General features: G+C 38.3%; 3 protein-coding genes and 1 non-coding gene across 9 annotated transcripts in view; 2 read left to right on the top strand and 2 right to left on the bottom strand.

The window, feature by feature from the left end:
• Window positions 1-24,743, top strand: part of LOC110439394 (uncharacterized) — a 97,970-nt gene that overhangs the window by 30,998 nt on the left and 42,229 nt on the right. The window lies entirely within an intron of this gene.
• Window positions 1-24,743, top strand: part of LOC141375011 (zinc finger protein) — a 254,575-nt gene that overhangs the window by 222,590 nt on the left and 7,242 nt on the right. For 2 of the 5 annotated variants that reach the window (XM_088649707.1, XM_088649708.1), the window contains exon 2: window positions 24,539-24,688. The exons of 1 other annotated variant lie outside the window; for it this stretch is intronic. In XM_088649707.1, coding sequence (XP_088505833.1) covers window positions 24,604-24,688 — 85 coding nt within the window. In that variant the 5' untranslated portion in view covers window positions 24,539-24,603. 5 annotated transcript variants of the gene reach the window in all.
• LOC101885920 (uncharacterized) lies at window positions 279-15,284 on the bottom strand. Its single transcript, XM_087248696.2, has 3 exons — window positions 15,257-15,284; window positions 13,260-13,407; window positions 279-5,044 (listed from the first exon to the last, which is right to left on the bottom strand). Exons 2-3 carry the CDS (start codon window positions 13,342-13,344, stop codon window positions 3,627-3,629), a joined length of 1,503 nt encoding a protein of 500 aa, XP_087104822.2. The 5' UTR covers window positions 13,345-13,407; window positions 15,257-15,284; the 3' UTR covers window positions 279-3,626.
• trnam-cau (transfer RNA methionine (anticodon CAU)) lies at window positions 19,751-19,823 on the bottom strand. Its single transcript has one exon. It is a non-coding gene; the product is annotated as a tRNA-Met (tRNA).

The raw sequence follows: 24,743 nt of genomic DNA, 5'->3' as shown, positions 1-24,743 counted from the left end.
TTTAAAGGGGAGTCCTTTTTTATGAGGAATGGAATGTGAGATTAAAAGATGGATGGGTGCAGCGGCAGCAATAATGCAGTTGATGTTATTGTCTGTTGTGGTGAAGGAGCTGAGACGAGAGGTAATATTCTCAATTTACTGCTCAATCTACGTTCCTACTCTCACCTATGGTCCTCACTGAAAGGACAAGATCTCGGATACAACGGGACACATTTTACAAAGTGTTATGACCCGCCTGTTTGAGTCATTAAAGATAAAAGAGAGATGAGCCAACAAAATAGCCTGAACGCAAATTATTTATTATAAAATGTAACTCATAGAACAATTAATCAAAGCAACCAACAAATGTCTAGGGATGATAATGAAGATAAAGAACTTAGGATATATCACAACAACATTTTAACTACATGATATAAATAATGCAAAACAAAACCATAAGGTTAAAGAGTCAATGAGATGGCAGGTCTTGACATGAGGACTTCCGAGTAGTCATAGCGTCCTGGGGTAGCTAGCACAACAACTTTCATATACCCATTAATGAGTAATGCAGGCATCCAATCAGGATTTACCACAAACTCCAATCTGGAGTCCTTGGATCATCAAAGTGTCTTAATATTATACAACCTAATACCTGTCGCTCTGCCTAAATCATTAAATATTAATTAAGTTTGTGTTCTACTTAAAGTAAATGTAGTAAACTAGAAAAAATCTTGAACCTAAAAGTAAGGAAACTTTACTATTAAAAGATCCAACTCAGGACAATTGAATGGGCTTTCTAAACGAGGGGCCCCAGTATGCAGCAAACTAGCTGTCCTGGAGCTCCACCTTTTTTAATGTGCGTTGTCTTTCCAGTGATTTGTTTCTCATTCACGGAGTCAGACAGAGAACATTATCCACAACAACACTAGCTACATGAATACACTGGAGAGTGGAGCACAGATGTATCCGCAGAGGTACTGTTTGCCAGATGTTTATGAAACTGTTCTTCTCTTAGGCGCCATCATTGTGTTTACAGTAAACTCGAGGAGCGCAACACATTTACAACCCCACCTACTGCAGTGTTGGAAAACAGTATACCGTCACTCAGCCTTTTTTTTAACATTATTTAGACATGAAACATCCTGTGTAATGAGAAAATGTTTTGCTGCATTCATGGCATGTGTGAAACTTTTTGTCCATGTGTTTCTTCGAATGAGCGAAACTCTGTAGGCACTGATCAGATCTGTACGGTTTCTCTCCAGTGTGAATCCTCTTTTGTGTTTTCAGATGTGTTAACTGATTAAACCTCTTGTCACAGTTTGAACACTTGTACGGTCTCTCCAGTGTGAATCGTCTGGTGTGGTTTTAAATTTGGAGGTGTAATAAAAGTCTTCTCACACTCAAAGCACATATACTCTTTCACACCAGTGTGGATCTTTATGTGTTCATTAAGGTTTGCTGATCATTTGAAACTCTTTCCACACTGAGTGCATGTGAATAGTTTCTCTCCAGTGTGGGTCTTCATGTGTTTTTTTCGACCTCACTGACTGGAGTGTTTTTGAAGCTGCTGCAAACGATCTGGATGAGCTCACAGAGACTAAAACATCTTATATCATTTTCTGTGAAGACCGGTGCATTCCTCCCAGGACTCAACTCGCATACACCGACAAACCGTGGTTCACTGTAAAAGTTAGACAGCCACGTCAGGCCAAGGAGGTTGCTTACAGGAATGGGGAGAGGGCCTTGTATAAGCAGGTCTAATACACACTGGAAAAGGAAATGAGTCGCAAAAAGGAACTATTCTGAGAAACCAAGGAGACAGTTCTCTTCCAGCGACTCAGCATCCGTGTGGAAAAGCTTAAAAAACATCACAAACTACAAGACACCATCCCCCAGTACTGTAGACAACAAATTACTTGCAAACAACCTGAATGAGTTTTACTGCTGGTTTAAGAAAAACCCCCATACCCACTCTAAACTGCTCTTCACGCCACCATTAACACCTCCATCACCCCGCCTACCCCATACCTGCACTTCAGTTCAGTGAAGATTATGTGTGCCAGGTCTTCAGGAAACAAGAGGAAAGAAGCACCAGGTCCAGATTTTATTACACCAGCCTGTTTAAAATCCTGTGCTGACCAACTGGTCCCCATCTTCACCCTGATCTTCAACAGAGATCACTTGAACTGTGTGATGTGCTCTCCTGCCTCAAACGCTACCCCATCATCCCCATCCCAAAGAAACCTAAACTTAGAGGACTAAATGTCTACAGACCGGTGGCGCTGACATCGGTGGTCATGAAGTCTTTTGAAAAACTAGTGCTGGCCCACCTGAAGGACATCACTGAACCCTCACTGGACTCTGTTCAGTTTGACTACAGAGCAAACAGGTCTGTGAATGATGCAGTCAATATATGACTGCATTATGTTCTGCAACTCCTAGACAGGCCATGGCCTATGTGAGGATCTTGTTTGTTGACTTCAGCTCGGCTTTTAACACTATCATTCCAAAACTTATCCTGCCCAAAATAACTCCGCTCTCTGTGCCCACCTCTGTCTGTCAGTGGATCAACAGCTCCCTAACGGGCAGGCAGCAGCTGGTGAAGCTTGGAAAATTCTCATCCAGTATCTGCACAATCAGCACTGGCACCCCCTAGAGGTGTGTTCTTTCCCCATTGCTCTTCTCCCTGTACACAAACGACTGCACTTCAAAGGACTCCTCTGTCAAACTCCTGAAGTACTTATCCAGAGCGAGCAAAAAGGGCTGCAAAAATTACTCTGGACCCCTCACACCCAGCACACTGCCTCTTTGAACTTTTAACATCTGGTTGACGATACAAAGCAATGCGCACCAGAACAGCCCAACCCAAAAACCGTTTCTTTCCTCAGGCAATCCATCTCACGAACACTTGATAATAATAATAACTGTGGAACCAACATCACTACTTGCTATACACTCACATTTACACTTTTTAACAACACACTTTACATGCCAATTTGCACATACAGTTGCACATATAACGTTGTATATAGGAATATAGTAATAGTAATATAGCTCTACATACACTTGTCTATTTGAATATTTGCATTCACTACTTACTGTTTTTTATATATATTTATTATCTGCTTATTGCCCTGTCTCTATAATTCTGTTGCACTGTAGAAGCTCTGTCACGAAAATAAATTCCTTGTATGTGTGAACATACCTGGCAATAAAGCTCAGTCTGATTCTGATTAAGGTCTGAGAAGTTGCTGAAACTCATCCCACACCGAAGCTGCGGTCACATTAGAGTTTGAGCAAGCAAAACTCTGTTGTACAGCACTGCAAAAAGGGACGGGATTAAACAAGATGATTAGACATTAAAAAAAGTGAGCGATTGGTCCATATTTTAAATTTCTGTCCAGAGAGGTCATGTTTTGGTCTTCAATTGGTCCTACACAGTCAGGTGATGTGATTTCGCAGGTCAGAGTTCACCAAGCTTGAACTTTGTAAGGCAGTGAACTGCAAAACTTGACGCACAAACTTGTATTTCCAGTCTGAAGCCTTCATGTTTGTATGAGAGTAAGTCTATGGGAGAAAAGTCCAGTGTGACCGCGGCTTAAGTGCAAGTGAATAGTTTCTCTCCAGTGTGGCTCTTCATTTGTAGATTAAGGGATGATGATTGGCTGAAACTCTTCGCACACCGAGTGCATGGGAGTTGTTTCTCTAGTGTGGATCCTCATGTGTTTATTAAGGGATGATGATTGGCTGAAACTCTTCCCACACTGAGGGCATGTGAATGGTTTCTCTCCAGTGTGGACCCTCATGTGTTTATTAAGGTGTGATGAGCAGTCAAAACTCTTCCCACACTGAGTGCATGTGAATGGTTTCTCTCCAGTGTGCATCCTCATGTGTTGATTAAGGGATGATGAGTGGATGAATCTCTTCCCACACTGAGTGCAGGTGAAAGGTTTCTCTCCAGTGTGGATCATCATGTGTAGATTAAGGGATGATGAGCGGATGAAACTCTTTCCACACTGAGAGCATGGGAATGGTTTCTCTCCAGTGTGAATCATCATGTGTAGATTAAAGAATGATGATTGGCTAAAACTCTTCCCACACTGAGTGCATATGAATGGTTTCTCTCTAGTGTGGATCCTCATGTGTTTTTTAAGGGATGATGATCGGCTGAATCTCTTCCCACATTGAGTGCATGTGAATGGTTTCTCTCCAGTGTGGATCCTCATGTGTTGATTAAGGGATGATGAGTTGATGAAACTCTTCCCACACTGAGTGCATGTGAATGGTTTCTCTCCAGTGTGGACCCTCATGTGTTTATTAAGGTGTGATGAGCAGTCAAAACTCTTCCCACACTGAGTGCATGAGAATGGTTTCTCTCCAGTGTGAATCATCATGTGTAGATTAAGGAATGATGATTGGCTGAAACTTTTCCCACACTGAGTGCATGTGAATGGTTTCTCTCTAGTGTGGTTCCTTATGTGTTTATTAAGGGATGATGATTGGCTGAAACTCTTCCCACACTGAGTGCATGTGAATGGTTTCTCTCCAGTGTGGACCCTCATGTGTTTATTAAGGTGTGATGAGCAGTCGAAACTCTTCCCACACTGAGTGCATGAAAATGGTTTTTCTCCAGTGTGGATCCTCATGTGTTGATTAAGGGATGATGAGTGGATGAAACTCTTCCCACACTGAGTGCATGTGAATGGTTTTTCTCCAGTGTGGATCCTCATGTGTTGATTAAGGGATGATGAGTGGATGAAACTCTTCCCACACTGAGTGCATGTGAATGGTTTCTCTCCAGTGTGAATCATCATGTGTAGATTAAGAGATGATGATTGGCTGAAACTCTTCCCACACTGAGGGCATGTGAATGTTTTCTCTCCAGTGTGGATCCTCATGTGAATCTTAAGATCATCTTTTCTTCCAAAACTCTTTCCACACTGAGTGCAGGTGAAACAATTCTTGTCCCTCCTTTTTAAAATAACTTCAGTCTGTAAATGATTTTTTTCCTCAATTTTGACATGATGTTTCTCCTCTTTACTCCCCTCATTCTCTTCAATTAGGTCTGAAATAAATAAAACATGTTTTCAATAAGTCTTAAAACTCTCATCAAAAGCTGAAAAGTGAAAAAACATTGGAAACATTGGCTACACAAACTGTAATTTTGATGCACATTAAATGTAAAATAAATCAGATCATATTTTGTTTGGTCCATTAACATGTACATATTTAAGAAGATTCAATTCAATTCATCTTTATATATCTAGTGCTTTTACAATGTAAACTGTGTCAAAGCCGCTTAACATAGAAGTTATGGTAAATTTAAAGTGTCCTGTTTTCAGCGTTTCTTACATAATTGATCATAAAAGTAATTTAGGTCATTGTAGTAAAGTTCGTTGTTGTGTGGGAAGAAAAAGACAGGGTCGGTGATATCAGGTAAGCAATATATTTTATTATTTAATGCACACCACTTGCAGGCTGTGTCTGTGCGTGTGTGTGCTCTCTCCTCTCCCGACTGCTCCTCCTGTTCTCCTTAAGAAGGGAGTCTCTCCGGCCCAATTACTAGAAAGACAGGTGTTATTTATCATTTCTAATTGACCTGCTGATTAGCCGCCGGGCTCCTAGCATGCTCTCCCCCCTTATTGGGTGTTCGATCACGCTTACATTTCCACATATTCTCCCAGATACCTTACCTCCACTCGCCCAATTGCACACTTCCGTGGGTTGGCCGTGAGCCCGGCCCGTCTCAGAGCTGACAATACCGACCTCAGATGTTGCATATGCCGCTGAGAATACTGTAAATGATGATGTAGTCTAAATAAGCAGCGGCATATGCTGTGTGAGGGCCGAGTACTTTATCCATTAGGGGCTGAAACGTCGCCGGTGCCCCGAACAGCCCGAACGGAAGCAACACAAATTGGTGCAATCCAAACGGCGTAGTGAAGGCTGTTTTTTTCGCGGGATATTGGAGATAAGGGGATCTGCCAATAGCCCTTTGTTAAATCCAATGTCGAATAATATCGAGCAGCACCTAACCGGTCGAGCAACTCGTCAATACGCGGCATTGGTTAAGCGTCAAATTTCGACACAGCATTCACCTTGCGATAATCCACACAGAACCGGACCGAGCCGTCCGTCTTAGGTACTAAGACAATCGGGCTGGCCCAGTCGCTGTGGGATTCTTCTACTACTCCCATTTTCAACATATTACTCAATTCTTCCTGAATCACTTTTTTCTTGTGTTCAGGTAGGCAATACGGCCAGGTCCTAACGACCACGCCCGGTTCAGTCTCGATATGGTGCTGGATCAGGTTAGTACGACCAGGCAGGGGCGAAAACACGTCTGAGTACTCACGTTGGAGGTGCCGGATGTCGAGGAGCTGGCTTGCTGAGAGATGATCGCCCCCCGTAACCAGAGCGTTCGACCACCTCGTAATCGATATCACTGACTCGTCGTGTGACCACAAACGGCCCTTGCCACTTGGCGATTAATTTAGAGCTGGAAGTGGGTAGCAGTACAAGTACTTTATCTCCCTGTGAAAATTTAAGGAGTTTAGTGCCCTTATCATATCGCCGGCGTTGGTCATCCTGGGCCTTAAGCAAATTCTCTGTAGAGAGCTGCCCCAGTGTGTGGAGTTTTGCTCTAAGCTCCAGGATATATTGAATTTCATTTTTACTTTTAGAAGGCTCGTCCTCCCAAGCCTCTCTAACGACATCCAAAACCCCTCTGGGCTGTCTGCCGTAGAGAAGCTTGAATAGGGAAAACCCCATGGAGGCTTGGGGAACCTCCCGCACAGCAAATAATAAAGGCTCCAACCACTTATCCCAATTTTTCACATCCTCCTGAACAAATTTACAGATCATTGATTTAAGCGTGAGATTAAATCTTTCCACCAGCCCGTCTGTTTGTGGGTGATAGACGCTGGTGTGAATAGATTTAACGCCCAAAAATCTGTAAAGCTCGCGCATCGTGCGTGACATGAAAGCGGTGCCTTGATCCGTGAGAATCTCCTTGGGGATTCCTACTCGGAAGATTATCCGAAACAGCGCCTCCGCAACACTCTTTGCTGAGATGTTACGGAGCGCCACTGCTTCCGGGTATCGGGTTGCATAATCCACCAGAACTAATGCAAACCGATGCCCACGTGCGGATCGCTCTAATGGCCCGATGAAATCCATACCAATTCTCTCGAAGGGGATCTCCATAATTGGTAATGGGCGCAACGGCGCTTTTGTGGTGGCCGGTGGATTTACCAACTGACATTTACGGCACGCAGTGCACCATCTGCTGACGTCACCGTGAATCCCTGGCCAAAAGAATCGGGTCATGAGGCGAATTAGTGTGGCCGCCTGACCTAAATATCCGACCATAGGATTAGAATGAGCCGCCTGAAAAAGCATTTCCCAGCGGCTCTTTGGTACTAATAACTGGGTTGTATCTTCTTTTGTTTGAGTGTCTTGGGTCACTCGATACACCCTATCAATAACCACAAAATACGGGTAGGAGAGGGGTCGATCAGGCTGGAGGATTTTCCTATCAATAACCTGCACTCTTTTGAGTGCATTTTTTAGCGTATCATCACGTGACTGCTCCAGGGGAAAGTCCTTACACTGGGAAATTCCCAGCCCTTCCCCTGAGTCAGCGCGTTACGTCACCGCCTGGGATTCCCCGAGCTGAGCGACACGCCCCCTATCCGGTGATTTCTTCCTCCAAGAAACACCCGCACATAAGGCTCCCAATAATCTATTAAATCCAGGCCAATTAGTTCCCAGAATTAGCGGGTGTTTGAGATGCAGGTTAACTGCTAACTCTACTCTATGCTTTTTCCCCCGAAATTTTGAGGGTGGGCGGCAGATGTCGGAGCAGGCCGGATCTCCTGGGACAGCAGACTCCAGATTTGCTCTCGGTCCTCCCGCTGGGCCTCCATGAGGACTTGGATCATAAAATATTAAATATCCTTTATTTAATGCCTACAAAAACGTATGTGTGATTGTCAGCATGGGACAGTTTGGAGGAGAGAGGGAGGGGGAGAGTGAGAGGGAGGGGGAGGGAAGAGGAGAGGTGAGGTGACGAGTCGGGCTCCAAAGTGACCTGCAGTTTGGCAGTATTTCCAGTTTCGACTGAACAGAAGGGAGATGTCACGTGGTAAATATGAACTAGAGGTCTGCATTAGAGCTGAAAATCTTTGCCCAAACCCGGAGGGACCCGAAAAAATCAAAATCCATCCCTGCAAAAGGTGAAGTAAATGATGACGAAGTAGTAAAAAAGCAAATTTTGACGGCGGTCAAAACAAAACAATCCTTCCCAAAACTTGCAAAGTTAGCCAGATCAGAACTCTGCATCTCGGCCTGTAGGAGTAGCAGTGAAACGGTGTTCAGTGCTGCTGGACCCCATGAAAGCAAGACTGCGCTAAAGCTTGTGGATTTAATAATGTTCCTCCACAAAAACACGTAGCCTAATCTTGGTGAGTAAAGGATTTTTAAATTATAAATGAATATTAATAAAACCATATAATCATAATGTAGACAGAGTATCCAGACTTGGCAATATTCTTTCAAAATTCAGCTTCACCTTAATGCCAGATTGTGAAGAGAAGTGGCAAAACAAATCTTGCACAGCCTTTATCTTAATTTCGTTATTGCCAAAATACCCGTCATCATTTAGAGTTTATTTTAATTTGATTTGTTAAGCAAGATTTCTTTTCATTGGTGTTAGCCAATTTAATGGCTAAGGGTATGTATACTTAAGTTATAGAGGATGTACTTTATTTCTTTGTTCCAACTTCCTAGTGGCATATAGTCTACGTTTGTTACGAATAAATTATGTTAAAACATATAAATGACTCATTCTTTAAAAAAAAGGCAATAGAGCTGCGTGCATGAGCACAATTGTATAATGTCGTCTGTAAACGGGTTCGGGCTTTATAAAGCTGTCAATCAAAATGTACCTGTCAGGCTCAGGCTTCATCGTGCCTAATTTTTATGGCCCGATTACAGCTCTCTGCATTCCCGCTGCTGTAAATCATTATTGAATTTTCTGAATAAATCATTATTATTATTATTGAACTGAATTGAATTGAGAGAGAGAGAGGGAGAGAGCGGTGCTGTGCATCGATTGGCGCGCTCTCTCTCTCTCTGTGTGTGTGTGTGTGTGTGTGTGTGTGTGCGTGCGTATGAGAGGAGTGTCCCGCACAGAAGAATACAAACAAGACAAACAGGTGACCGCGAGCCTAAGGTCGCATATAAGGTATTCAGTTTCTGAATGGTTTAGGCACAAGCTAACAGTTTAGTAATGCTGTCTGAGCCTTACGTCATAATTTTTTTTTTTTATTACGCCAGTAATACCGGATACCAGGGTAATATATGGAGGCGGTTTGACGGTATCAAAATTTAGATACCGTCCAAGCCTTCTTGGAAACGCTGTTCCTGGATGTTCTTCAGTTCCACCAGCGTCTCATGTTGTTGTTGGTGGAGGACCGAAAGGGCCTGGATAGCTTCCGCAAATGGCAGTCTTGATTGAGTGGTCATTCTGGCAGTGAGTCATATTGATAAGACACAGATTTGAAAGCTGTAAATGGCCTATTTTATTCATTTATAATCATAATTATGACAAAATGTCTTTTCTAAAATTTGTAAAGCAGACAGGGAATACTTGTTCATTCTCTGCCTAACTCGTAAACACATCAGAAAAAAAAAGTTCTGGGGTAACAGCAGAACAAACAGCTGAATATTTGCCTCACAGACATGAGACATAACTGTACAGCATCGTCATAAAGGCTGGAATGTGCACTTTTCCCCTGCTGTTGGGTCATTTTATCCATTCTGTGGTGATTTTGAGGCTTAATTTGGCCATACCTCAATTCTATCTGGGCAAATTTACTTTTCGTTATATTCATGGTTTTCTTCTTTTGGCCTCTATTATAACAGCATTTTTTTGATCGCAAAGCCATGACAGCATATAATCATTCATTTATGATTGTTGGGGTTTTCTGTGATGACAGTCAACATTGTTTCATTGGTCTTCACCCATGGCATGGCAAAAAAGGAAATGGGTGAGAGTACAAAGGAAGAGGATTCTCATTTTGTGTCTCTTGTTTTGTTTTCTCCCCGTAGTTAGTGCTGAGGGATTTGTGTTTCATTGTGATTATTGTTATATTGTTTGTTTTGTTGTTGATACTGCTGTTTGTGTGTGAAAAGTACAAAGTGTTTATTATAAATTATATTATTATTTTTGACTAAGACAAACTTTTTCTGGTTCTCACTGTTTGTTATTTATTTGTTTATTTATTTGTTTATTTTAGAGATGCACAGATGTATCGAACAACCGGTATCGGTCGATATAAGCTTTTTCCCCCGCAATCGGACGATTTTTAAAAAAATATTCGATAATCAGTGCCGATATATCCTGTCAATGAAGTTGGGTGGGAATGTGATGCGGTGTGTGTAAAGATGTCTCTTGTCTGGAATTACTTTGAAGTAGGTCACAATGAGGACAAAACTGCAATTTGTAAGCTACGCACAGCAAAAATTTAGCGAGGTGGAACTTCAGTTAAACATTTTAACACAACTAATTTGATTACACACCTTAAATGCTGACATGCAAAGGAATATGAAGAGCTCCTTAAAGCTAAAGCAGAGGCCGCTTTAGCTGCAAAAGTTAAATGTCAAACTCCCTCTATCACGCAAGTTTTTGACAGCGCCTGAAAATTAAAATCTGACAGCACGAAAGCGAGTGAAATTACTCACAAAGTAATTACATTTATTACGCTTGACGACCAGCCATTCTCTGTAGAAGAAGACACTGGATTTCAGTGACTGGTAAGACATCTTGAGCCTCTATACACTTTATCAAGTCTGCGTTATTTCGTTGACATCTGCTTACCGGAGATATACAGCCACGTGGCTGATCACGCTCACAAGCTGCTTCATAACGACTCTGCGATGAGTTTCACCAGATATTTGGTCTTCAGATGTAAGCCCTACTAGTATGCTTGGTGTCACTGCGCAGTGGATTGATTGTGATTTTAAACTTAAAGTCTTGCTTCATTTACAAGAATTTACCAGATCTCGCACTGCAATGCCGATCTCTTAAGCTTTCACTGATATGTTACGAAAATGAAAAATTGACAGATCAAGAGTGCACGCTGTGGTGGAACATGGCTAAAGCCATGACGGACCGTGAGATTATGAGTTTGCCCTGCATGGTGCATTCCCTCCAGTTGGCTGTCAACGAAGGCATTTTAAGCCAAAGAAGTGTGACAGAATTGGTCTGTATGCGCCGAAAGATTGTTGGTCACTTTAAGCACTAACAGCTTGCTTCTTGCCGTATACAGTCTGTTCAGTCACAATAGAGCTTATGCTGCAGATTACGAGCTACCAGTCACTCTCACTGTGCAGCAGTGGGCACTGATGGAAAGCGTTACTGCACTTCTCTCCTTTTGAACAAATAACTAAAGAGATTAGCAAAGAGAATGCATCTGCTGCTGATATTATCCCCCTTCTCGAGACTCTAAAAAGGTTACTCATCAAGGAATGTGACAGTGTACCCGGAGTTAAAACAATGAAAAAAGCATTGCTGGATTCAGTGCAAGAACACTTCAGAAACACCACTTAAAACCACATTTGCAGTATCGCAACCATCCTTGACTATATAAGAACAAGTTTTTTTTTAAACTGACATGAAACGGCAGATGCATGACTTAATAGTTGAGGGGATTAAAAAACTCGGACATCCTAGAGACAGGGACATGTGTACAGAATCTAGAAGGTAAGTTCAATATAAAATATAATAATAAGCTATAAAATAGGCTTTTCAGTCATTCTCGTTTTTAACACATCTGAATTTTTTAGATATCATTCAACAAAAGAGGGCTCACATAGAAGCAAAAGAATCTTCAACAGAATCTATCTCTGCTATATTCAATGAAATAGTTTATGTAAAAGGAATTGTGGTGGAGAATGCGAGTGTGTCAACGCAAGTTAGCATTTAACTAGCAGAGCCACTGGTTCTCAGGCACGAGAGCGCACTAACGTACTAGGTTGCTAATCAGGCCCGTCTGCCAGAAGTTGTACAACTCGCAAAAAAATACCTGTCCGCTCCTTGTACGAATGTCGATAGTGAAAGAACTTTTAGCTCACTCAGGTGAAAAAAAAACATATAAATTAAATGAAACTAAAATTCAGTTAAATACCCGCAAATACATTTTTACTACATTGTTATTTTTGTGTTAAATAAAAGTTTGATGGTTTTACACTATAAATATACTAATTAAAAGTATGTTTATACTTCAGTAGGACTTTAGTACACTTGACAAAAGAATACCAAATACCAGTAATACTTAAATACATTGTTTTGTGTACTACAATAAAGTACACAAAAAATAAAGTAAACATCCAAAAGACTTTTATTAGTGTGTTTTTCAAAAGTGTGCTTTAAATGCTTTAAACATTAGTTGATTTTAGTACACTGTTTACATACCAATCCTAAGTTTAAAATAAGTTAATATATAAAAAATCTAATAGTAATGTATTGTAGTAGAAGTACATTTTCCCAAATATTACAACATTTACAACTTAAAAATATGATTGGCAGAATTGTAGAAATGCTGGATTAAGATCATCTAGGGCACAGGTGTCAAACTCAGTTCCAAAAGTGCCGCAGCTCTGCACAGTTTAGTTCCAACCCTAATTAAACACACCTGATCAAACTAATTGAGTCCTTCAGGCTTGTTTGAAACCTACAGGTAAGTGTGTTGGAGCAGGGTTGGAACTAAACTGTGCAGGGCTTCGGCCCTCAAGGGATTGAGTTTGACACCCTTGATCTAGGGGGTCGAACCGAGATCGCGATCTTTTTTCGACTAATTGTGCATGTGCTCTAATATTTGCTGTACCTAGTACTTAGTATGATTATAATTGTCATGTTTGAATAGATTACCATTAATGACAAAATGAAAGTTTATTTTTATTTATTTTATTTGTTTGTTTGTTTGCTTTTGCAACAAGGTTATTGTTGTATAAAAAAATTGTAAAATGTTGTATTTGAATGTGTACAAACTGAAAACGAAAAATAAAAAATATTATGGAAAAAAATAAATAAGAACAAAAATATTAACATATTACGCTTGTAACAATTTAAGTCAGATGTTAAAAAACAGGAAAAAAACAACAACTAGGCAGCACACTCAGGGCTGCAAGATGGATTTAATTTAGTATTCTTCTTATTAAAATATATCTAAATGAGGATCAAATGACTGAGTTGGTCTTTGAGAATGAAAACCAACCTGTTTGTTCCTGCAGATCTTCCTGTTTGATTGTGAATGTGTCTTCAATCTTCACATCTTCACTCTCCTCTTTAATAAACGCCATCTTTATAACAGTCACAGAGATCAGTCGCTTCAGCAGTTTTTCTCTGTGTTTAGACACTTTATCCTGTTTAAAATGAACAAAACAATAAAAATGTTGTTTAAAATAAATAAAACAATAAACAGAAACAAAATAACTTTTCTTCAACACTTGGTTCAACAGTTTCTCTATATGAGAGTCATTACCAAACAGAAATCAGGTAAGTTAGAGCAAGAAACAATAGCCACAAATGAGCTGATTAAAACGAGTACTCCATTTCTTATAGTGTTTTATACTTAGAATGGAATGACATTATGCTATTTAAGAAATTAAACCTTCCTTAAAACACTTATTACACACATTTCTGTTACTTTATTCAAACAATAGCCCCCATTCCTCTGAGTAAAATAGTACTATGTTGTATAAAGGGTTAAAATAATGTCAACAGCAGGAACATAATTTAGCATTGGGTGAAAAACCTAAAACTTCAATCAATTGGGTTCTTTTTCTTTTTCTTTCGTTTTATTTGGCGGATCGCATCAGTTCTTGTGCATTACCGCCACCTTACTGTAACCTGATTCAGAGACTCTACTTTGTTCCCATAATCCCTTCCCCTAACTCAGACAGAGACTTCGCATCCGCCAGCGCTGCGTCTCCAGCTCTTCTGATTTCTACTTACTCCTCCCACTATGTCAGGTTCAGAAAATAACTCCCTCCATCCCAGCCTTAAACTTTATAATTTTACATTAAAATAATTCTAATAATCATATCTTATTAATCAGTCCTGTGTCTTTCAAAAATCTAAACAATGCAGTGTACCTAATATGCCTTCCTACCTCGGGATTTAATAAAAATTTCAATGTAAACTAATAATCTCTTTCTTTCTTGACTTCTTCAAATAACGTTCTTCTTTCGTCATTATACCGCTCACAATGCATGATCACATGTTCAGATTCATTTTTCCCACACTCACATAGACCTGTTCTGTGCTTTGCCATTAACTTCATTGTACTGTTAAGTCCAGTATGCCCAATTCTTAGTCTGGATAAAATAGTATCCTCTATCCTTTTTCCACTCGAGTGCCTCCCTTTACACACTTGTGGCTGAATATTACACATTTGCCTTCCATTCTTTCCTGCTTCCCATTGGAAATGCCGTTTCCCCATTATTTGTTTTTTTATTATTGCTTTAACTTCACTTCTACTGTAATTCACTTCCATTCCTATATTATCGTCCATCGTAGTTTGCTTTGCCATTTTATCTGCAGCTTTATTTATTTTTTAATCCCACATGAGCCAGCACCCACATAAACACATAGAGGTAAAGTTAGTTTTATATTCACATATTCAGACTTTCCCCTTTCCCCAATAATTTCATAAAAGCATTATTTGCCAACTCTAAACAGCGAAATCACAATCAAAGTACAACATTGTTCACAGTTAAATAAACAGTGTTAATGTTGTTTTCAAGTCATAGTTGTATGCTAATTCAGATCAAATATTCAAAGTAACATGGTAAACAATACAGAGACTTCTAAATGAACGAATGTGCGAATATAAAAACAACTTTACCAATCATGAACACTACCTTTACTTTTTCTCCTTTTAATTTATACAACTCTTGTAATATTTCAATAACTAAATCTTGACTACAGTCTGAGTGTTTTGCTTCAATGCTTAAAATAGCAGAAATACAATCTGAGCAAACCAAAACTTCCTTAATTCCCGCATCTTTCACCCATTGTAATGCTAAACTTATTGCCAACGTTTCCCTTTGTGTATACTGATAATTTGTTTGAAATCCTTAATTTATTTTTCTATTTGGAATTACATATGCTATTCCTAGCAGGACATTATCTGGATTTTTTGATGCATCTGAAAAAACATGTATTCAACAATTAATCGTTTTATATCTGTGTAGAAGTTTTAAAACAAACCTTTCTCCAGTTGAAACATCACAGGAACGGCGCAGCCTTATGACGTCACACGATACGCCAAAATAAAAGTTTTTTTTTTTTGTTTAGCTTTTTTTGCCACTTACTGTTGCAGTCATGACTTATTGATACATTTCTCCATCGTTTTCCAATTTCCACTTGCTCTCTCTCTCTCTCTCTCTCTCTCTCACACACACACACACTTACATATAAATTACCAAAAATAAAAGATGGCAAAAAAAGTGTTCAGTTTAGTAATATTAAATTGATTATAAAAACAGATTATTAATAGAATACAACATTTAATATTGTAAAATATTAATATTGTTGAAAAATTATTGAAATTGAATTACATATTGATTTATTTTATTAAATTACTTTTTTATTAATTTATTACATTTAGATAAACGTATTTATTGATATAATAAAAAATAATAATAACATTACTTTAAATTAACCAGTTTCATTAATTGTTTCATTTTAAAAAAATCATTTGAATCTCAATATGCATTTTTTTTTCAAATAATGCAACACATCATTAACAATAATTGCTTTTTCGTTTATAGCAAAGCAAGATGAAAGGGAAAGTGTTCTTCCCAGGCAAGATTAAGATGTGCTTCTAAGGATCAACTAGATATCTGAGACAAGATTTACTTGCATTATTTTATTTTGATTTTTAAAAAATATAATTATTTTAATTATAAATCGGGAAATAAAAATAATTATTTATTTTTAAATTTTATTCTGTATATTTACTTTTAGAATTATTTCTGTACTGTAACAATTACATTTTTCAGTATTATATAATATGTTGTTATTGTGCTATATATAATGAGAATATTTTTGGTATATACTGGTTGAATTTTCTATATATTGTATACACTGATCAGTGATTATATATAAAAAACAACAACCAGTATCACACACACACACACATACACACATACACACACACACACACTTTCAACTCAATTTTTATAGTTATATTTTCTGTTTCTTGATTTTTTTCCCTGTTATTAAAATGTTTATATTTTAAATATTTTCCAAATTAACAGAGGAAATAAATTTTACAGTATGTCTGATAATATTTATTCTTCTGGAGAAAGCATTTTTTAATTTTTAAACACCATTTCAAGGACAAAATTATAAGCCCCTTTAGGCCAAATTTTTATTCGATAGTCTTCAGAACAAACCATCATTATACAATAACTTGCCTACTTACCCTAAGCTGCCTAGTTAACCTAATTAACCTAGTTAAAGCTTTAAATGTCACTTTAGGGTGTATAGAAGTGTCTTGAAGAATAAGCAGTCAAATATTATTTACTGTCATCATGGCAAAGATAAAATTAATCAGTTATTAGAAATGAGTTATTAAAACTATTATATTTAGAAATGTGCTGAAAAAATCTGCTCTCTGTTAAACAGAAAATGGAGAAAAAAATTAAAGGGGCTAATAATTATATATATATATATATATATATATATATATATATATATATATATATATATAATATATAATTTTTCTGGGTTTTCTGTACATATTTATACAAATATTTTTAAAGAAAATGGAATAAAATATGATCAAAATGTTCCTTTCAGTTTTTCACATTTACATTTTCTAAATTAAAGATCAATCAAGCAATCCCTTTTTATTTATATGGAGCTTTTCACAGCATATTGTCAAAGAAATAAACAGTATCAAACAGAATCAAATATACCCTAAATGTTATATTCCAAATACATAATTAGATCACATTTTGTAAATTCTACACAGTAATTTAATGAATAAATGAATTCTAGTTATCATTCATTCATTTATATGAATAAATAATGACACAAACGCAATTGTTGCAAGATTTATTGTATCTTTATGTAAAATGAGCATTTATTTTATGTTACAATACAAATTAGTTTTATATTATTTGTGGCCGAGACGGGATTCGAACCCATAATTTTGTGTATTTTACTTGTCCCGCCTTCCTTCGTTCCTATTGGCTAGACGGCGCTCTACACCTACGTGTGTAGCCGAGGAACTGGACAGGAACATTTCAGGCCCTAAAACCACATGCTGTATACTGTACACTCATAATCCCTTCCCCCACTTTTTCAGATCTCTCTCATAAACGGTCAAACTTACTCAATTACTCGACGTAAATGTCAAAATACATGCAATTTAAAACACTTTAATATTTAAAAACAAGTATGACATGTTTTACACCGATACTATACTGAATGTACTGAAGCCTAACAAGTTAACGTTACTTTGTTAAGCAAATTTCAACAAACGTTATATCATGTAAACGAAATACACACCCTTTGATAAATCTCATGCCACTTTCTTTGTCGAGGAGCTGGCCTGTTGCCCTCATTTGATGGCCAACTCCTGTGCTGGCAAACTTTTTCAGGCGTGAAATCCAGTCAGCGTCTGACATGGCTTTATGAGATTTTTCAGACATTTTTTCTCCTATAAATAGAAGGTTTTGAATTAAAGTATCCAAATTTGAAATACAACACACTAAAACATTAATTTGTGCAATTGTGTAGTTTTTCCTACCTTTTTTAAGAAATCACTATCAGAAAAAATCCTTTACTGTAAGCAAAACGATGCTGTGCTCTGTCGATTGATGCTGTTCGTTGAATATCACTGATGGTCAATGAACTTTTTGGACCTCTGACCCGCCTCCAGAAGACCGCGTCATTCCTTCGTGTACCTTCGGCTCAGTTCCGAAAATTGATTGACATCTGACTAAACTGTTTGACTGCACACCTAGCGGTAAATCTTGGAATGGTTCCTTCCCCCCGGCTTCAACATTGTCTCGACTCTGATTGGTCAAATGTTGAAAATATTGAGAATTCCGGTCCGCGATTGGCTGCAAATGTTGAAGCGCTGCAACGTGATTGGCTACAATGTTGGAGCGAATCGCTCCGATTGGCTCTCATCTTCAGCATTTGTGAAATATTGTCGGACTATCCTTCGGCAGCTGGCGTTCAGGTCGTAGTCTCTCCTGAAGGCGTGGGCTCGAATCCCACTTCTGACAATTCTAATCTTTGGCTATGCGTTCAGGCTCAAGTCTTTAACTCTCTGGCACCATGTCCGAGTGACACAGTAACACTGACAAAGCACCGCATCAATCTCTTTACCACAAAGTTCATGCAGCGTAGCAGTGTCCCTGGCAGCCTTAATAGGCACTTTAGACTGTAGGTTTTAAGGTATTGCGATCAAGGCATTGTCCACAAAAACTCGCAAAAGAATGTGAACAAAACAATGCACGAGGGCTTTATTGCAAGTGAACCAAAAGGGGATCAAAAGAACTGTCTTGGAATGCCATGTAGTGGAATGTCCTGGGATGCTGTTGATTTTTAAGGCAATGGGATTCGCAGGACTTTTCGTCAAATCCTCGCGCAACATTAATTCATGACATTTGACAGATCCACGCTGAACGTCAAGCGACAAGGTGATAGGAATGGGAGCATCTTACCATCATTGCTTCAAACTCAGGAAATGTTCTTGGAACTTCACGCCGCCAGGCCTCCAGAGGAGCTGTAGCATTTTTTGCCCTGGGGAAGCATGATCCACACGGAAGGGGATAAAAAATGCCACTCTGTCATCTAAGCGCTTCCATGTGCCAAAAGTTAGCACCCTGCCCCATGTGAGGCTCGAACTCATGACCTTCAGATTATGAGACTGACGCACTGCCTACTGTGCCAACGAGGCAGAATGTTGGACTTGGGCAAACTATGAAAGACCAGCTTCCATGTCACGGTGCTGCAGTCTGCCTCCTAGGAGACAGCTCGTGGCAGACAAGCATGTTAGGATGGCCGAGGGGTTTAAGGCGCTGTGCTCAGTTTGCAGTCTCCCCTGGAGGCGAGGGTTTGAATCCCACTTCTGACAATTCTAATCTTTGGCTATGCGTTCAGGCTCAAGTCTTTAACTCTCTGGCACCATGTCCGAGTGATACAGTAACACTGACAAAGCACCGCATCAATCACTTTGCGACAAAGTTTATGCAGCGTAGCAGTGTCCCTGACAGCCTTAATAGGCACTTTAGACTGTAGCTTTTAAGGCGTTTGCGATCAAGGTATTGTCTACAAAAACTCGGAAAAGCATGTGAACAAAACAATGCACGAGGGCTTTAATGCAAGTGAACCGAAAGGGGATCAAAAGAACTATCTTGGAATGCCATGTAGTGGAATGTCCTGGGATGCCGTTGATTTTTAAGGCAATGGGATTCACAGAAATTTCCGTCAAATCCTCGCGCAACGTTAATTCATGACATTTGACAGATCCACTCTGAACGTCAAGCGACAACGTGATAGGAATGGGAGCATCTTACCATCATTGCTTCGGACTAAGGAAATGTTCTTGGAACTTCACGCCGCCAGGCCTCCAGAGGAGCTGTAGCTTTTTTTGCCCTGGGGAAGGATGATCCACACTGAAGGGGATAAAAAATGCCACCCAGTCATTTAAGCGCTTCCATGTGCCAAAAGTTAGCACCCTGCCCCATGTGAGGCTTGAACTCACGACTTTCAGATTATGAGACTGACGCGCTGCCTACTGCGCCAACGAGGCAGACTGTTGGACCTGCGCAAACTGTGAAAGACCAGCTTCCATGTCACGGTGCTGCGGTCTGGCTCCTAGGAGACAGCTCGGACCAGGCAAGCATGTCAGGATGGCCGAGCGGCCTAAGGTGCTGTGTTCAGGTTGCAGTCTCCCATGGAGGCGTGGGTTTGAATCACATATTGGACAATTCTAATCTTTGGCTATGCGTTCAGGCTCAAGTCTTTAACTCTCTAGCACCATATCCGAGTGATTCAGTAACACTGACAAAGCATCGCATCAATCTCTTTGTGACAAAGTTCATGCAGCGTAGCAGTGTCCCTGGCTGCCTTAATAGGCATTTTAGACAGTAGGTTTTAAGGTATTGCGATCAAGGCATTGTCCACAAAAACTCGCAAAAGCATGTGAACAAAACAATGCACGAGGGCTTTAATGCAAGTGAACCAAAAGGGGATCAAAAGAACTGTCTTGGAATGCCATGTAGTTGAATGTCCTGGGATGTTGTTGATTTTTAAGGCAATGTGATTCGCTGGACTTTTAGTTAAATCCTCGCACAACGTTAATTCATGGCATTTGACAGATCCATGCCGAACATCATGCGACAACGTGATAGGAATGGGAGCATCTTACTATCAGTGCTTCAGACTCAGGAAATGTTCTTGGAACTTCACGCCACCAGGCCTTTAGAGGATCTGTAGCTTTTTTTTGCCCCGGAGAAGCATGATCCACACAGAGGGGGATAAAAAATGCCGCCCAGTCATCTAAGCGCTCCCATGTGCCAAAAGTTAACACCTAACCCCATGTGAAGTTCGAACTCACAACCTTCAGATTATGAGACTGACGCGTTGCCTACTGTGCCAATGAGACAGACTGTTAGATCTGGGCAAACTGTATAACACCAGCTTGCATGTCACGGATTTCTATTGCAGGTACTCACCAAGACTGGGGTTCGAATACAACTAAAGACGCTTTATTGTTATTGGTTTATTATTACTCAATAAACTAACTGTTTAAATGTATAATGCTCCAAGGTATATAAAATATGCCTAAGCACTTTGTTCTTGTGTTTTTTGACATTCTTTCATGAAAAATAAAGCATACTAACTTGAATGTGTCATTATTTAGTATTTGTTGTAGCACTGTTATGCTTATGGTTATTGTTCTGTATTTTGATGTACAAATGATCTATAGAAATGTCATAGAGCTACAGTGTATATGGAATTAAAAGTCAAGGAGTAGTCAGTTATTTATATATGCATTATTTATCTAACAATTGTCAACAGAACAGTAATGAATATAGAGTAGAAAATGCAAAAATAATAAATTAGTTATTAATAATACAATATAAACAATATAAATAAACAATGTTAATAAAATGTTAAATACAAACAGAAACTGACACAAAGTAGACTTAAAAGTCAAGGACCAGTCATTTATAAATGCAATATATATTTAACACTGGTCAACAAAACAGTAATGAACATGGAATAAAAAATAAAAAAAAAGTTAAATATTAACAGAAAAAATACAAAAATTAACAAATTAAATAAAATGTTAAATAAATTTAGAAACCAACAAGTGAAATAGAATAAATTGAACAATTATGGTTGTAAACTGTATACACTTTATACATACAGACACGGATATAAATAATAAGTTAAATAAAATGTCAACAAAATAAATAAACTATTTAAATAAAAATTGCAATAAAACAGAATCAAACAAGGTCATTGAAGAACTATTATGGTTATAAACTTAATAAACTATAGACATACACACAAATAATAAACAGTTAAATAAAATGTTAACAAAATAAATTATTTTGAAAAAATGTGAAATAAAATAGAAACCAACAAGTGAAATAATATAAACTGAAGAACTATTATGGTTGTAAAGTATATACACTCTGTACACACACACATATAAATAATAAGTTAATTAAAATGTTAACCAAATAAATACACTATTTAAATAAAATGTGCAATAAAATAGAAACCAACAACAAGTGAAATAGAATAAACTGTAGAACTATTATGGTTATAAACTATATAAATACACACACATATATAAATAATAAGTTAAACAAAATGTTAACAACATAAATAATTATAAAGTGAAATATGAAATAAAACAAAAAACCAACAAGTGAAATAGAATAAATTGAACTATTACTCCTGATCACAGATTTCATCTCAATGGTCACACTCTATACTTTACAGTCTACGGTCACATGATGAGTTCAGTAAAAACATCCGTCACAAACACTCTGAACAGAGTAGAAAAGGACATGCGGGGGCCCAAAGGACTTGCGGGATTTACATTCAATCAAATGACATGCAGAGGGTTACATGCGTGACTTTACCTACAGCAGTATTAACGCTGGATGTGGAAAAGAAAGGCTGTTTCTCAATATGCGTTCTTCAGCGGTCTTGCGTCCTAGTGTTCTCGTGCAACGTCATCATCAGCTGCCTAAGTTCAGTTCCAATACTCAAGACCGCAAGTACGAAGGACGCGTGAAACTTCCCGGATGTGTTCTTGATATCGAGGACGCACCGATGCAGACTTGAGCGCCGAACTTGCTCTGGAAGTCCCAGAAGTCATTGCGACTGAAGGTGGGAAGCGCTGCATTTTATCTAGATTTATTATTAAAGTTTATAGATATGAATTATTTGCCTCAGGAGTTTCCCTAAATGAAACGGTGAAAGTAAACATTACCATGGACATCTTAATAAAGGAATAAACACATTAAGGGTGTTTGTTTGCTGAAATTCGCATTAAAATCTGTTTTATTTATATTGTGCAACATATATTTATAATGTTTTATGCAAAGTATATATTTTGAAAAGGGGAAACACAATAAATCGTTGTATGAAGGCTGTAATGTTTAAATAATTTACCATTTAAAACACGTGAAGGTCATGTGACCATCAGGAAGAACGCAGCATCTCAATTCTCAAAGGACGCGTTCTCTGCCCTCGCGGTCTCCTGAGTTCGTTCTTCCTAGGACACCTGGCAAGACCGATCTCCACAAGAACACAAGTCCGTTCTCTGCGTTCTTGGAATTGAGAAACAGCCAAAGTGTAGACGCCACACACCTCTTCTTCTTCTGGCTGTGCGTTGAGTCAGAGAGCAGAGTAAAACTGCACACCGCCACCTGCTGTATTGGAGAAAGTAACATCAGTCCTTCAATGTGGATTTCCCTGAATATAAAATGACTGCTTTCTGCCTCCTAAAATACCTAAGGTATATAAGTTGAGGATACATTCATTGAGTTTATTCTTTCCTTGTGTTTTCTTCATTTTTTCTGCAGGAAGCTGCTGGTATTCTGTAGGAATTATGAAATCCTGCAGGACAAAATGATAGAATCATGCAGTACTTTTTACAGGAATCCTGAAGGATCTATTTTCCCCCTGCAGGATAGCTGCAGTACTGCAGGAATTATAAAATCCTGTAGGACACATTGACGATATGTGCAGGAATTTCTTACAGGTTTCACAATGGATTCATGCAAGTGACAAATCCTGCAGGATTTTATAATTCCTGCAGGAGTTATTTGCTGTAATTGGAATGAAAGAAAGAAATTCTGTCACTTGCTGTTAGCAATACAGTATGAGTTTTAACAGATAAACAAAACAACAAACAAACAAAAACTTAATAAATACAGAAATAAATAAAAGTATACGAATAAATTTTAGACAATTATAAAAATCAACCATTACTATAAACCATTTAAATTATGCATTTGCATTTACCTTTTATTTTTATACTTTTTTATATCATTTATTAAAATGTCAATCCAGCTATCTATTTTAACTCAACTCCCATCTGTTTCGTTGGATGCAAAAAACAACAAAAAAAAAAAAAAAACAACTGCAAGACCGTCCTTGAGGTAGACACTTGTTGAACGTATGTCTGTGCATTTCATGAGTTCAACAAGGTCTATCCCTTCTTCTTTTAAAATGCTTGTTGCTGTTATCCCTGATTCTCTGTCTTTTTGACATAAGCAACCTATTTTATTTTGTGTTCATTGACTTTTTGTGGCAGCTGGAACTGTACACTAATCATAAAGTGAATTTAAAAGGTTTTTCAAAATTGTCTTAAAAATGTTTTGATCAGCTTCAAATACTAAATATTTCTGTCTATGTGAGAGAGAGCTGATATAGTGTAAAGTCAAAAACGATGGTGACATTTATCAATAAGTCATTCATGACTCATGACACACTAAGGCAAAAAAAGCTGAACAAAAAGACTTTTATTTTGGCGTTGTGCTGTGACGTCATAAGGCGGCGCCGCTTTTGCGCTGTGTTTCAACTTTAGGAAGGTTTGTTTTCAAGCTTTTACACTTGTATAAACCGACTGATTAAAGTTTAAGTTTTTTTTATCCGATGCTAAATTATGTACCTGCTGTTGACGATATTATTTTAACCCTTTATACAACGTAGTACTATAGTAAAGCAACAGAAAAGTCTAATAAGTGTTTTAATGAAGGTTACTTAATTTAAATACCAAAATGTTATTGCAGTCTAATTATACAGCACTATATATAATAAATGGAGTACTAGTTTTAACCCGCTCATTGTGTCTTGCTCGGTCTTACTCTTTTACCTGATTTCTTTTTAGTTAATCACTCTCATTTAAAGAAACCGTTGAAGTGAAGTTATTTTGATTCTGCTCATTGTTTTATTTATTTCAAACAGGATATTTTTATTTTTGTTAATTTTAAACAGGATAAAGTGTCCAAACACAGAGAAAAACTCCTGCTGAAGCGACTAATCTCCACACTGTTATAAAGATGGCGTTTATTAAAGAGGAGAGTGAAGATGTGAAGATTGAAGAAACATTCACAGTCAAACAGGAAGATCCGCAGGAACTAACAGGTTGGTTTTCATTCTCAAAGAACAACTCAGTCATTTGATCCTCATTTAGATATAT

The sequence above is a fragment of the Danio rerio genome, chromosome 4 (genome assembly GCF_052040795.2).
Source record: "Danio rerio strain M-AB ecotype USA chromosome 4, GRCz13ab, whole genome shotgun sequence".
Taxonomy (NCBI): domain Eukaryota; kingdom Metazoa; phylum Chordata; class Actinopteri; order Cypriniformes; family Danionidae; genus Danio; species Danio rerio.
The sequence above is the reverse complement of the archived record's forward strand: the minus strand, read 5'-3'. Positions and strand labels throughout refer to the sequence as shown.

Coding starts and splice junctions, on each gene's coding strand:
- LOC101885920 (XM_087248696.2), bottom strand. CDS start 13,344: ATGGCGTTTATTAAAGAGGAGAGTGAAGATGTGAAGATTGAAGACACA. Junction 5,045..13,259: donor AGATCTGCAGGAACAAACAG/GTTGGTTTTCAT, acceptor TATTTATTTCAG/ACCTAATTGAAGAGAATGAG.